Source organism: Myxocyprinus asiaticus, chromosome 2 (assembly GCF_019703515.2).
Source record: "Myxocyprinus asiaticus isolate MX2 ecotype Aquarium Trade chromosome 2, UBuf_Myxa_2, whole genome shotgun sequence".
NCBI classification, from domain to species: domain Eukaryota; kingdom Metazoa; phylum Chordata; class Actinopteri; order Cypriniformes; family Catostomidae; genus Myxocyprinus; species Myxocyprinus asiaticus.
The window spans coordinates 65,402,834-65,418,725 of NC_059345.1; the positions used below are offsets into that span (position 1 = coordinate 65,402,834).

Below are 15,892 nucleotides of genomic sequence, written 5' to 3' on the forward strand. Positions count from 1 at the left end.
ACCTGTCTCTTCAAGAACTGTGCATGCTATCCCCTTCCTGTACTTTTCTAAGTCTTCTTCACTTGAAGGGAATTGAATGCAATCAACTGTCTCGTTACAGAGGACATTTTCAGCAAACTGAATAAAAACTATAAATATGTTAACACACACACACACACACACACACACACAAATGTATTGGAATATGTAGCTCATTATATAAAGGTTTGTGCCCATAGTAACAATATAATGTTTGACAGTAATAAATAAGGAAATCTTGGCAAAATAACAATGCTTCTCTTCAAAAAATTTACTGAAAATGTATTTGTCTATCTATCTGTCTGTCTGTCTGTCTGTCTGTCTATCTATTTATCTAGCTATATATCTATCTATCTGTTGTTCTATCTATCTACAAGATAACACATACATTCAGGGAAAATAATCTGCATAATGTAGCATCCTTTTGCACTGGGTGAGGAAGAGTCTCACAGGTCCACTTTTCAACTGCACAACCCCTGCCCTTCATGAATGTCCTAATTTAAAAAAACAAAATAAATAAATAATAATAATAAAAAAAAAAATCACTCTATGAGAGTCAATTAAATCAATATAAAGAACATACAGTATACGGTTAACATATACAGCTAACTTTAGTTAAATTGTTTAATTTGCTTTTGTACAATTTTCACATGTTACATGGTCAATACATCTATAAGCTTGATAAACCAAACATAATTAATACTAATTACTGTAGTACCCATTGCTTTCACCTGGTAATCACAACTGTTTAGCATATAAGTAGAACTGTGTGTGATAGTTAGAGTAGAATAGAGTAGACAAGACCGCAAGAGACAGGAACACTTGAAAGTGGTAAACATGGACCCAGTCAATGAGGTGACCATGAGCATCAATAAAGTGATACTGTTAAAAAGAACTGTTAAAAAGTAATTTATAAAGAACCTTTTAGGGGTTCCAAATATGAAGCACATATATAACCATTTTGGTTTCTATATAGAACCTTTTGTTCCATGAGATCAGATTTTGAAAGAATGACTAGCTGTGTTACAAGCGTGATCATGTTGGAATGTTGTACTAAGAGTTTTTAAAACTGTTCACATACTTGTGAAAATTGTACTAAAGCAAATAAAAAAAAAAAAAAAAACTGCAATACTAACACCAACAGTACTTTGCGGACTCAAGGCATCTTGTTAGCTTCCGAGAAGTTGCTTTCAAAGGATCCAGCAGGATCATCCTCTGCTGTTTCGGGAAAATCATCTGAAAGTATACAACCCCAACACACGCCGAACTGACACATTACAACTCTTGGTCCATCATCATCTTTATGCTGTGTAGGTTCTACTGGTTGTTTAGATCAGTGTTACTATCAGAAATAATTAATCATTATTTGTTTAGTTATTAATTAATATTTAAATTAAATAAAAGAATCTAACTCATTAAAACCTCATACAGGGAACCAGTAAATGTAGTGCGCTACATTCAGGAGCGGGTTTGGTTATTAGCAATAATTAATAATTATCAAAGATATTTATCAATTATTAAAATCAATAGAACATTGCTTTGAATCAATGTTAGCTCTTTTAATCCTTCACATCAACAATCAAAGATAACCATCAAATTCAATAGAATATCACTTATTATCAAAGATAATATTTCATTATTAAAATCAGTGGAACATTGATTGAATTAACACTAGCTTATTGATCCTTCAAATTCAACAATCATCAAAGATAATTATCAATTATCAAAATCAATAGAATATTAATAAGGATTAATATTGCCTGGGCACCACCCTGGAATCAGGGACTAATAACCAGATAGTATAACAGTCTCAATATTATATTGTTCTCTTAAGAAAATCGACATTCAAAAGGAAACAATGAAGGCTTGAATCCAAGCACTGACATCCCCCACCAGCATTTGACACAGGTGTATACAAAACAAACCAAAACACTTCTCTTTGAAATATAACAAATTTTATTTATGCAGTAATATCAATTAATAATCAATACAATGCAGTCAATAAACTTCCGACTTACAACTACAAACTAAACAGTGACATGATTAAATATGGTAACCAAAATAAGCCTATAACACATGAGAGGAAGGTAGATGTGTGTGTGTGTGTGTGTGTGTGTGTGTGTGTGTGTGTGTGTGTGTGTGTGTGTGTGTGTGTGTGTGTGTGTGTGTGTGTGTGTGTGTGTGTGTGTGTGTGTGTAAGGTGTGACGCACACAAAATGGTGGCTGTGACTCTCGTGGAGAGTATGTCACGCGAGATTTCCGGCCAGAGAATATGGCCGCGAATGTGGGTGGAGAGAAGCTGGTTAATGGTGTCTGCCAGTTTACCGCGTGTCTGCTTGTACGATAACTTAGGGACAAAGCTGAGCTTTATCACAAAGTTATCTACTAGCCAAAAGTGTGTGCGAGAATGTTTGTGAGGGGTTGCGTGTGTGTGGTTAGTACGAGAGAGAGAGAGAGAATAAAGTGGCGGCACCAAAGCCGGTTTCGCAATCGTGGGAGAGAAAGTAGCTGTTAGTTTATCACTCAGATAAACTCGGTGGACGGCTCATAAACAATCCCGCGGTCTTTGATTCTTTAATTGATAAACTCAGTGTGCCGGTCTCACCCGCGATGGCGGAAATACACAACAGTCCAATGTGGTTGGACTACAACACAGCAGATCTCATTCGTGATAACAGTACATTACAGCAATACCTTGAGTATTATTAGCAGCAATGAGCAGACTCGGCAGTCCGTAAACTGTACAAGTAATAACCTTGATTCACAAGAATAACACACTATAATATTCTATCTCTGCCCAGATATAAACCTCTTACTTGAATCGTATGAGGATGCAGGTAGAATGTGTGTTCATCCGTCCTTTAACTCAGACTCGGTTCCTCGAGGCTTGGGTGATGACGGGAGGCCGTTTCCTCGCTCTGTTGGCGGGCGGTACGGCTGCTGATTCTCGGCGGGCTGGCGGAGAAATCAGCGATGTCGACTTGATTGAAGAGGGAAGAGAAATATTTTTCTCTTCACTTCTGCAGGCAAACGGATGAAGATGCGGATTGCTCGGCGGTCTCCTTCGGATCTGGTTGAGTGTTCGGTGGAACACAGAGTAATCTCAACTCGTCCAACGAGATGGAGATTGTATGGCCACAGTTTCAAGTCGGATGTTACTTCCTTGTGCCACGAGGCTACACCTGAGTGCAGCGATGAGTTGTGTCTACATACGGCGAGCAAACTTGCTGGAAGCAAATCACGGAAGGATCTCAGAGGTATTTCTACTCCTGATGATGTCATGGTTGAGGGGTGTTCTGTCATATGCCTCATCCAATAGGAGTTGAGAGTTCGATCCTTTAGTGAGCAAGGCTTCATGGGATTTGTAGTCTGTTTTGGACTCCCTTTGTTTGATTTTGGCGTGGTTTTTATCAGTGAGATTTATGACTTTGTGTGTGGGCCTCAGTTAGGTTTTACGACTGTGTTAGGCCTGCCTTTGTCTTCTATCTGAATACATGAGGCCCAACAGCTGAAATGTGTTGATAATATATCAGTTCTTTGTTTTTCAAGTCTCACCATGAGCATCCAGTGATGTTGTGTTTATTGTGTTTATTCACAATACCCAAAATAAGGTTAAAACTTATAGGATCAATCTGAAACATAAACTGTACATAATCTACTGCACTCACAATATTATAGTATTATTAGTTGTTGGCTTTATTAAAACTACATGCAAGCATACACATCTGTTTTCTTACCTTCAATTTGGTCTTTTCATTTTTACAGATTTCAGACATTTCAAATGAATCTACAAATAGGGCCTGCTCCTGATGGGTCTTATTGTATCTTCTCATAAGAATGAATAAATATGAATTCACAACCTTGGAATAAAAAGTACATGTCATGCAAAGATAACATGTATATGCTGAAATGTTAAAACTGTATTGTCAGGTAAACAAAATGATATGGTTGTTACTATCTGTAATAACTAGGTTCAATTTTAACTTGACAATAAGCTACAAAATTCTCAGATCAAATTAGGTAGAAAGTGCTGTTATACTGTGCCTTTTACTCTTTACAGGGCAATTCTTACCTCACTCTCCAGCTCTTGATTGGGGCCAGTGCTTGCTATGTCCCAAAAAAAAAAAAGTTTATATGGTCCTATTCTTGAGAGAAGCACGTGAGGACACTTCCCATCCCAAACTTTTATGTCTGCAGATAATACATAAATATATTTATCTTAAATAAATACATACATATATATTTTTATCTAAAAATAAAGATCTGGTTATTTCTGAAGATCTTGTGTACTCTGTGGAACTTACAACTTTCAACTGTATCATGTGATGTGGTGGAGGCAGTGGTGGTGGCGTTGGAGACAGTGATGGTGGGGTTGGAGGCAGTAGTGGTGGTGGAGACAGTGTTGGTGTTCGAGGCTGTGGTGGTGGCGTTGGAGGCAGTGGTGGTGTTGGAGGCAGTGGTGGTGGTGTTGGAGGCAGTGGTGGTGGTTTTGGAGGCAGTGGTGGTGGCGTTGGAGGCAGTGGTGGTGGTGGAGACAGTGGTGGAAGCAGTGGTGCTGGTGGTGGAGGCAGTGGTGATGGCAGTGGAGGTGGTGATGTCTTCTATTGGGGGGCTGTCTTTTCTAGAGGTGGTTAGATTTTGAATGTGCAGGGGACTGTCTTGTATTAGGCCTTTTCTCTTTGCCTTTATTTTATGAGGGATTCTTGGCATCTCCTCTATATATGGCTTTAGATGGTCTGTGATGACCTTGGGGAGAACCTTGCCAAAGCTATCCACAAGGTCAACAGATTTCCCCTCAACTCTGGTCAGTGTAAAAGGACCAAGGTACTCAGGATCAAGCTTTCCCCCTTTACGTTGCTGTGATCGAACATTTTGTCTCCATACAAGATCACCAGTGTTGTACATAGTGCCCTGCATTTTTTCAGTCCTTTCTTATTTTATTTTTTCCTACTGCATCCTGATTTTGTTTCAGTAAACCTGGAAAATTTGTTCCTGCTGTTTTATCCCAGGAAAGACCTCCTCTTCTGTGACCACTTCCTCCACTGCACTGTCAACCTACACATGATAACCAAAAAGTTTAACTATTCAAATATTGGATCAGAAATCTGGACTCAGGAACTGGCAGAGATAATGAAACTTTATTATTTTCTCAAACCTGGTAGTGATCTGGGATTTCTGAAGGGTAGCGTGCCTCTCTACCAAACAATAGGAAAAACGGAGGGTGTTTGGTTGTAATCTGTTTCTTGGTCCGGATTCCAAACATCACTGCATCCAAATACTGGTCCCATGGGTTTTGTTTACTATTGACTATATATATATATACAGTATAAATATATATATATATATATATTATTTTTTTTTTTTTTTTTTTTTTTTTTAATAAAATAGATTTTTTTTTTTTTTTTATTGATTCCAGCAAACAAACAACAAAAAATAGTAAATAACAACAACCAAAATAATAATATAACTGCAAGTGGCAGTAATTTCTTTTGGTGTCAGATTTCAGCTCTTTTGAACACAATTCAACAGGGCTCCCTGTTATTCTAAATGACTCTTTCAGGAGAGTTTGTAGATGATCCCAACCAAATTGCATGCAAATTTGGTCAACTGTGTAAAATTAGGTTAAAAACAAGGGTTAAGGATTTGCGTTAATAAGATATCGATAGTCAGTTAATCAGTGTATTGTCTCTAGAATTTATGGTTCTTGCTGCCCAAACTGTTTCAGTGCAAAGAAAGAATAATAATAAGAAAAACAAAATCAGTACAGATACAATAGGGTTCCAGGCAGCACCTCTGGCGTTTTGACCCCTAATAACAATTTAATTACCAATAATTAATCCAAATATTACCTCTGTATTGTCCCATTCATTTTCTCCACCAGTCCGTTGGTTTGGGGATGATAAGGCACACACAAGCTCCTTTTCATCCCCCAAATTTTGCATACATCTCTGTTTATCTGAAAGTACAAAATTCACTCATTTTAATACAAAAAGTAATGAATTAAATATTTAATAATGAGGTGTAAAGGAAAGAAAGTACAATAAAATAAAAATTAATATTTCAACTTATAATTTTTAAATGAACAGTTTAGTGTATTATTACATTTTTATTATTTACATTTATGAATCTATACCATGAAAAACAAAGAAATTAAATTAGACTTTTCACTATGGAAAAATGATATTTGCATTAACAACAACACGTGATGATACATACAGCATTAACAAATTCCTTTCCCTGATCTGTCAGAATTCTTTTTGGTGCCTCAAATTGATAGAAGAATTTGACGATGCAGTTTGTAACCTCGCTGGCCGACTTGGATCTGAGAGGATAAGCCTGGGGCCACTTTGTAAAATAGTCAATTAAAATGCAGATGTATTTATGTCCATCCTCAGTAGTGGTCAACTTCCCTATAAGGTCCATGCCTAAAAGTTCAAAAGGGCTGCTGACCTGAAGAAGTATATAAGAAAGTATACAATTTATTTAAACATACATTAAAAAAGAGAAATATTGTGCAAAATGTTTCATAATTAGGAATGTACAGATAAGCTACATTGAACAGCTTCATAAAATGTTTAAATAAACTGTAACTGATGGATTTAAGATAGTAATTCAGTCAATTAAACATTTCAGTATAAAATAATGGAAAAAGTGTTGTATTTTATATGTCTGAAAGTAATTTATTTTGATAATTATGTTTGTAAAGATTATTATTACTCATATATTTATGAACAATTGAAGACCCTTATTACTTGTGTAATCAGTATTTAAAAATTGACTCGAAACTAAATAAAATCGGCCAATTTGCAATACCTGTATAGGGGTGTATTCCACTGTCTTTATATCACAGCAGTTTGACTGGCATACTACACAACTGGTGACCTTCAGTATAACAAACATTATTCAGTTATTACAGTGTTGTAAGTGATGGTTCATCCAAAAATGTTCATCCAAGTTCACCCAAAAATGAAAATTTGCTGATAACACTGTGTAACATTCCTGAAGTGTTATTTCCTAATTGCTTATTATGAAATAAAGAGGTGTAACATATTTCAGTAGCTATGAATTTTGACTTGTCAGATTCAGTGACCCTAGCCTACTGTATCATATCTCAGAGTAATATGCATTTGTAAAGAACAAACTATAGGATCTCCAACATTATTGGGTAATTACAGTAAATAGTTATAAGAATAAAGATAAGCCTACATGTATCAGACAATCAGAGTCTGTTATACAAAACAACATGTGCTACTGTAAAACATCATAACGAAACCATTCATAGTAGTAACACATTAGCAGTCTAGCAGCAGACAACAACAGCAGTGTTAATGTTTTATTTCTTCTCTATACAAACATTTCGATGCTCGCGACAATATCTAGCTTGTCCAGTGGACGAGTTTCTCTAAGACATGAAACATCTTTTATTTACAGCACTGCTGGACTCCTCTGAAGCTGCATTCTGCTTCAGCATCTGCTCTCTGCACTAATGTCTGTCAAGCACGTCCCCATGCGAACATTTGCTGAACAGCGACCACTGGTCACAGTTTTCGGTAGGTCACCGATTTCGGCACAACACCGGCCAATGAAAAGCTAGACCATTTTTGACTGATGGTTTGTACTTTTACGCGCAGTTATAGTGTGTTACTATTGTACTGTTGACAGTGAACTCTGCTTTTGGACCCGCGATCTGATCCACCCTCTTCGGCTTCAGTCTCCATCACAGAGGGCCTGGAGGAACCGCCCCTTCCGACTGCATTTTTTCATCAAACCCCCTGTACAACTGCACATCCAGGGGCATTGACTTTTTTCCACTTCTTTTCGTTCAATTTGCATTGGGAACAGGTGTGCTCCAGGCTTTACTGACAGTGATCGAAGCCGTGGAGAGCGAGTCTCCCCTGTTTGAGGAAGTGGCTAAAGACCCTGGGTGATGACTAAGTAAATTTACATTTGTATGGGGGAAAAAATGAACAGAAGCATATTTATTGTAAGTACAAGCTTATTTCCATCGCAACATTTCAAATTGTAATATTCTTTTCACATTGTTTATAAAATACATAATTTGGTTTACGTAGTTACAAGTGGTGCCGATTGACCTTTTTTTGGAAGTGCACTTACATAAGTCATTATGGAACAGGGAGTTTTTATCATATGGACTTCAAAATTGTGTCAGACTTTCGTCAGACATGTGGCTTTGTATCAGATGTGTTTTTGGGCCACTGCGCATAGTCTTGCATATTTAAAAATAAAGTATTTTTACAAATTTTCTTATACTACGATACATTTTTACTCTTGAATAACAAATGGCTAAGTGTCTACTTTCAAACGAGCCAAAGTTTGTGTTTGTAGACCAAATGGTTCAAGAGCTGTAAGTTTTACTTTAGGTATGTCATTTCCAAACTCATGCACACACAAAAAGAGACCGGATGTTAAAGAAATCATGTTCACATGTTCTACTATCACTAATATTATGGGAACTTAACGAAGCTCTTTAGACGAGTACATGGGTGGCTCTTAAAAGAGCCTTTGGTGTCGCTGAAAGCTTCATCACACTTTACTTGGAGCTGGTGTACTTGTGTACTGGTGTAAGTTTATTTCATTCTGTATAAGATTCTGTTAGAAAATATTACTACATGTGTGCACAGTACATTTAGAAAAAATACTAAATAACAGAAGGGAAACAATAAACTCAAGCAATTCATTCTTACATTCGCCACTGTCAAACTGAGATTGTGTCTCATTTGCAAACTTAAACAGTTAAATTGAGAAGCTTCTGTTTTTGTGATGTTGTCAGATTCATATGGCATGGCCCATGAATGCCTGGTTCGGGCAGAAAATGGTTCTAGCCTGGAAACAGAATCTTACCAAAGAAAGAGAAAGTAAGATTTAGAGTTTGGCATAAAAGGAACCTAAAAACTACACTATACCCTCTGATAACTTCATGCGTGCTGTCATTCACAGGGGAAATCCTACATTTGTTCAGACTGACTCTGAGGAGTCTGATGCTGATTATGACCAGCTCCCACCAGTGCCAAAGACACACAAATTTGCCCCCAAAAGTGTTTCTACATCCAAAAAATGTATGTGGAAGTTTAATTTCTTGGTAACGAGATGTTAAAGGTGTCATGAATTGGATTTATATATGTTCCTTGAGGTCTACTTATAATATAAGTGCTTTTTTTTTTTGTTTTTTGTTTTTTTCATTAAAAGTAGTCATAATTTAGGAATAAATCTATCTATCCTGTTTTTGAGCCTCTGATTCAAACTTCGTTTTTTGGGGCGTGTGTTCTTGAAGACTTCAGTGTAAATGCCCACTGCTGTGATTGGGTAACTTCTTTGCATGTGGACAAGGGTAAACACCCCCACCATTACGCGCGTGTGGGGTTGTTTTGAAAACTTCGGATGGATAAAAAAATGAGAACTGGAGGAATCCATCCATACATGTTTGAACCAGAGTCTGATCCCGAAGTTGAAGAAAATTAACCCCCTCCTCAAACACCATGGATAATGCAGTCTGTGACAGCGTGGTAAGCAGTGGCGGGCGCGCATTAAAAGTCTAGTCCTTCAGTGTGATTCATGCCATTAAGAAAATACAGATTCACAATGAATAAGACACCCTATGCCCTTAGTATCTGTTCAGCAGATAATCTAATAACGTGCAGCAAACAGTGTAAACAAAAATACAAATGTATATTGGTACTAGGAGAGACGGTGATAAAGTATTTTAACGCATGATGACGTAACGCTGCGAATCACGTGATTGTTTCTTTGTTTTGTGATGAGTAAGACGGTAATATGATTTTTAATTTCAGTTTGAATCTAAGCTCTACAGAACCACGTTAATGCGTTTATTCACTATTTTTAATCGTGATTATAACAAAAGCATAAACTTTTATGTAATTATATCTGGTTATTACATTCATGAGTACAACATGTAGAAAAAAAGTAATGTGCAGCATTTGTTTCATGCGCATTGACTTGAACTCGGGAATTTACGCGGGAAACTGTAGTTGCTTGTTTGAAAAGACGAGCTCCACAGTCATTGGCTAACTGTCATGCGTAGAGCTCCACATCAGCCAATCACATGTCTCTGCACCCTCACCGCACTGAGCGCGTGATCGTTCTCGGCTTTAAAAAGGCAGCAGTGTGACGCTCATCTTCAGTAACTGTAAAGAACGAAAATAATCTCGTCGTCATGGCAAGAACCAAACAAACCGCCCGCAAATCTACCGGTGGAAAAGCCCCGAGGAAGCAGCTCGCGACTAAAGCCGCCCGTAAGAGCGCTCCAGCCACCGGTGGAGTCAAGAAGCCTCATCGTTACAGGCCCGGTACCGTAGCGCTGAGAGAGATCCGCCGTTATCAGAAGTCCACTGAACTGCTGATTCGCAAACTGCCTTTCCAGCGTCTGGTGAGAGAAATCGCTCAGGATTTCAAGACGGATCTGCGCTTCCAGAGCTCCGCCGTCATGGCCCTGCAGGAGTCCAGCGAGGCCTATTTGGTCGGTCTCTTTGAAGACACCAACTTGTGTGCCATCCACGCCAAGAGGGTCACCATCATGCCCAAAGACATTCAGCTGGCCCGCCGCATTCGTGGAGAACGCGCTTAAATCCCCAGCGGCGTCCCGCACATCAACCCCAAAGGCTCTTTTAAGAGCCACATCAATTACACTCAACGAGATATTTTCCAGTCTTGATTTTTAGTGGCTTATGAAGCGATATTGACCCAATGTGTATTTGGAGGATGTTGTTCAGAGCACGTAATCATTAACACTTCATGTTATTATAATGGTTTCCTCGTTTTACTTTCAGTTTAACTGGCATTGAAGGTGTCTAGATTGAATGTGCGATACTATATAACACACTTCTGTTATACGACTAATATCAGTTTACATTGATAATAGTTTATTGTCAGAGTCTTTTGTGTTCATTTTCTGTAAGTCTCGGTTAAAGTTACACACTAAATGTCAAATTACAAATACTGTGTTCTTCCTTTACCATAGACTTACTGTAACATCAATGTAAATATATTTACACATGTAAAGTACAATATTATAATGTAAATATATAGGAAATAATTGAACAGCTGCTGTACAGTTTTTAGTGTTGTGGGCTGCTTTACATCCTTCTGTTTTTAAAAACACATAATTAGTTTTTAGACAGAATGTCGTGGCATACTTCATTACATTCAGTGCATTAAGCAAAGGGCACTGACCCCCAGCAGAGAGTGACAAATATAATTGTACAGATAAATGCAGTTAGTGAAAATTACCAAGAAATTACATATTCCACATACATTTTTTGGATGTAGAAACACTTTTGGGGGCAAATTTGTGTGTCTTTGGCACTGGTGGGAGCTGGTCATAATCAGCATCAGAGTCAGTCTGAACAAATGTAGGATTTCCCCTGTGAATGACAGCACGCATGAAGTTATCAGAGGGTATAGTGTAGTTTTTAGGTTCCTTTTATGCCAAACTCTAAATCTTACTTTCTCTTTCTTTGGTAAGATTCTGTTTCCAGGCTTGAACCATTTTCTGCCCGAACCAGGCATTCATGGGCCATGCCATATGAATCTGAAAACATCACAAAAACAGAAGCTTCTCAATTTAACTGTTTAAGTTTGCAAATGAGACACAATCTCAGTTTGACAGTGGCGAATGTAAGAATGAATTGCTTGAGTTTATTGTTTCCCTTCTGTTATTTAGTATTTTTTCTAAATGTACTGTGCACACATGTAGTAATATTTTCTAACAGAATCTTATACAGAATGAAATAAACATCAAGTTTCAATAGATCAGAGTTGAGAGAACTGTGACGTCAGGTTGGCTCCTCCTTCAGTGCTGTGTCTCTACTAGGTCCTGTAGACAACTGTAAATAAACTCTCCTGCAATTTCTGTTTTTATATTCAGTTCATTGTCAATCTCTCATCAGCATGTCTGGAAGAGGAAAAGGCGGTAAAGGACTCGGGAAAGGAGGCGCCAAGCGGCACCGCAAAGTGTTGCGTGATAACATCCAGGGAATCACCAAACCCGCAATCCGGCGTCTCGCTCGCCGTGGCGGTGTCAAGCGTATCTCCGGTCTGATCTATGAGGAGACTCGCGGTGTGTTGAAGGTGTTTCTGGAGAACGTTATCCGTGATGCCGTCACCTACACTGAACACGCCAAGAGAAAGACCGTCACTGCCATGGACGTCGTGTACGCGCTGAAACGACAGGGACGAACTCTGTACGGCTTCGGAGGATAAACGACTTTATTCTCATCAGACAAACCCAACGGCTCTTTTAAGAGCCACCCATCTTCTCACTCAAAGAGTCAATGTTTTAAAGTTAGTCAAGTCTTATATTTAATATATATATATATATATATATATATCTCGATTTTAATATTAATTCATAATTTGCTGTTGGAAGTATTTAAGTTTTTATGCATTCAGAACATTTAAGAAGCACTTATTTCATTCTTCATAATATCACACAAACTCAAATGAGCGGGAAAACAAAAAGTGTACAATGTCTATTGTAGGCTTGAATTATTGAACTGCTCGCGGAAAAATATTACAATTATTTGTACACAATACTTAAGAACCACATATGTCCTTTTTTTATAATATTACTAAATGAGCGGGAGAACGAAACGAAGGAAACCGAGTGAACTATTTCAAATGTTTGATCCGTTTTCCCGACCTAATGTTTAGCACCGCGTTTTGCAACAGCTAGACGTAGCAAAACTGAAATGAACAGTTTAAGAAGTCTTATTTCTAGCTTGGTATGCCATTTTCAAAAACGCCCAGGCGGAGGCACGTGTTTAGTCCACCTGTTGAATGCGTTGTGTATACTCACTGATGACCCAATTGAGTTTTGTGCTAATAGTCTGCAAAATATTCATTTATTGTAACAATTGGACAGTTTATATTTAGGCTGTTCTGCCCTACTTAAGCTCAGGAACCATCTGGTCTCTTTATGGAATGGTATTGAAGCCATTTTCTCAGTTGCAGTAATGGTTCTGTGTTGTGGCTTTTAGGACCATACATGCCTTTCACTGTTTTTTGCTAGAGATGGTAACCCTTCTGCAACAGATTGGTGTGGGTGTTGAGGTTCTGTGGGAACTTCAAAATCGTGTATAAATGTCACATGCGACTCTCGCCAGACTTTAATTACATCAAACATTTACAAAGTTTAAAATATGACTTCGATTTTGTAACCATCAACCAACATACTTTGGATTTTTCCACAGGTGAAAACTAATGGTCAACGACTGATGGTCAATTTGCCTTAATATACAAATACATCCCTAATACTTAAATATCACAAATATTGACAAATTAACATTAATTACTGAACTACTAATCGAACTACACACTAAATACTAAACACAAACTATTATAATCAGTTATACCACGGGTCTGTTGAATGCTTGATTCTGATTGGTTGATGGACGTTCTAAGGTGTGCAGTTATTTTTCAAGGAAACACAGGGCTAGGAAGTAGTTCCAGGTCTTGACCGCATAACGGCTCCCTATCACTCCACCAAATTAACTGAAATAAGGGAAAATCTATAGGTTAGCCTACAGTCCGCACAGCATACAGATCAAACAACAAACAAAAAGATCAAACAAAATGACAATTTCGATTTTCCAGAAATAACTTTTAATATTTATGGAAAGCATGAGAATTTCCACAACTGGGTGGCAGCTGAATTGGACAGTCCAGATGAAAAACGTTACAAACAAAAGAGAACATCAAAGGCAGCCGGCAACAGCAAACAACATAAAACAATCAGTAATGAACAGCAAGACAGGCTTGAGGGTGAAAAACATGAAGTACACACCAAAAAACAAAAGAAAAAACAACAACAGCTTGGGCAGTAAATGTTTTTAATGATTGGCTTAAACCAAAAATACTTCTGTGGAAGAGGTAGAGAGAAAGAGGGGGGGCAAACGCCTTAAATACCCAACTGCGAGCTTCCCAGCTAGCCAAATTACGTGACCATTACATAACGGCAACGTAATCTCATTACGAAACATTCGTTGTGGCAATGTAAGTGGTTACATCGTGACAACTGAAAAAGTGAAATTACTGGATTCGTCGCCCATCGAATATTAATTACAATTAAATTTACCAACTGATTACCAACACACAACTATTGATCCACTACGTTGCCACGACAAACAGGGACCATCACAAAGTTATGTTGTGGCATGTCGTGGATCAATAGTTTTGTGTTGGTAACCATTTGGTATATTTAATTAATATTCTATGGGTGGACATGCAGTACCATTAAATTTCTGTCCTCATTTGCCCAAAACTATTTTAGAGGCTTTTTCAGCAGTGAATGAATGATACAGACTGAATTTGGTTCAGATCATTTACTATGAATAAAAAACAACATAGTGTTCACAACAGTATTACACAAACAGGTATATAAACATTCAAATAAACAACAAGGAAGCTTAAATGTGGAATTGTGCAGTTGAATCTACTCCTCCATATCTTCATTTAGGAACAGGTGAGTGTTTTTCATTTTAACCTATAAATACACATTATTTAGCACTTCAGTGAAACAATTTATTATAATTGTTACATAGATTATACAGGGTTTCTGTAGGTTTGAAGGAATGAAATGTAAGACTTTTTAAGGCCAAATAAAAGACAAATTTAAGACCACTTTTGCCAAAAAAAAAAAAAAAAACATTTATTCATTAGCTGGTAAATACAATACCACTGATGCTACTTGGATGACTCTGGACATGTTTTTTTATTTTATTTTTTATTTTTTTATATTTTACTGTAATAAGTTAATACAACATTAAAACTCTCAATGAATTCATAAAGATTGCATGAAGCCTAAGTATGTAGCCTATATTGTTACCCTTCTCTTTAGTCACTTGCTTTCCAGCAAGACGTGAGGCAATAGCCCAATGCTTTGGCAATGTCACCGCTTATGTCAAACATGGAAGTGACAAAAAACATGCGTAAAAAGTAAACTTTTATCGGATTACATTGTTGAAAAATAATTCCGATAATTTCAAGATAATCAACAGAGCTGACTGGACTGAGAAGATCATTTCAACTCACAACTTTGCAGCAAAAATTGTAGGGAACATGATTACATGTTTGTTATTAACTCATTTCATTTATAGTAATTGTATCACTAAGAAATATGTTTGTATTTATGATGGTTTTGTGTCAACATGTGCTGACATTTTTGTAAACAAGTGGATTGGTCTATAGACCTTATGCACAGTAGCGCCATGTTTGACTTTTAATGGGAATGGAAATGAATCTGTGAGGGATAGACTTACAGTCTCTTCAATGGCATGCATGGTATAAATCAGTAAAAAGCTCCAATATCCCATTTGATTTTCCACAACTAATTTGAGTGTCCTTGAAAAGATATTTATCCAATGTTTTGTCAGCGGAACGATCCAAAAACACTTTAAACTGCAGTACAGCCCATTGAAGAGACTGTCCGTCTATCCTTTGTTGTCATTCTCCTCAAAAATTTAATATGGTGCTGCTGTGTATAAGGTCTAGCATGTGCTGAATAACATTTATATATTTTTTTTCTTGGCAGATACCTTTAATAAATACCTTAACAGGTAGTTAAAGGGCAGTTCATTTAAAATTCTGTCATCACTGGTCACCCTTGAGTCTGTATGAATTTTTCTCTGCCGTGGAACAAAAAAGGAGATGTTAACTTGTTGGCATTCCGACGGCCCGTGGGCGGGCCCGCGCATGTTAAATATAAAACAATGCAATGTACACAACTGCTGTGTGTACGCTGGTACACATGCCACATATCTTTGGAAAGCTAAGATTCTTGTGATTCTATTGATGTAAACCATTCCAAGATACAATCAACGTCTTTGTCAGACCACCAACA

At 37.4% G+C, this 15,892-nt stretch overlaps 3 protein-coding genes across 3 annotated transcripts in view; 2 read left to right on the forward strand and 1 right to left on the reverse strand.

Moving 5' to 3' along the window:
• LOC127456324 (histone H2B) overlaps positions 1-15,892 on the reverse strand; it is a 201,447-nt gene that overhangs the window by 45,792 nt on the left and 139,763 nt on the right. The gene's annotated exons all lie outside the window — the stretch shown is intronic.
• LOC127456311 (histone H3-like) lies at positions 10,168-10,990 on the forward strand. The gene has a single exon (XM_051724746.1). It carries the CDS (start codon positions 10,211-10,213, stop codon positions 10,619-10,621), a length of 411 nt encoding a protein of 136 aa, XP_051580706.1. The 5' UTR covers positions 10,168-10,210; the 3' UTR covers positions 10,622-10,990.
• Positions 11,943-12,267, forward strand: LOC127456445 (histone H4). Its single transcript, XM_051724953.1, has one exon. The coding sequence runs from the start codon at positions 11,944-11,946 to the stop codon at positions 12,253-12,255; it is 312 nt and encodes a 103-aa protein (XP_051580913.1). The 5' UTR covers position 11,943; the 3' UTR covers positions 12,256-12,267.

Excerpts from the sequence above, each read along its gene's own strand:
- LOC127456445 (XM_051724953.1), top strand. The coding sequence starts at position 11,944 with ATGTCTGGAAGAGGAAAAGGCGGTAAAGGACTCGGGAAAGGAGGCGCC.
- LOC127456311 (XM_051724746.1), top strand. The coding sequence starts at position 10,211 with ATGGCAAGAACCAAACAAACCGCCCGCAAATCTACCGGTGGAAAAGCC.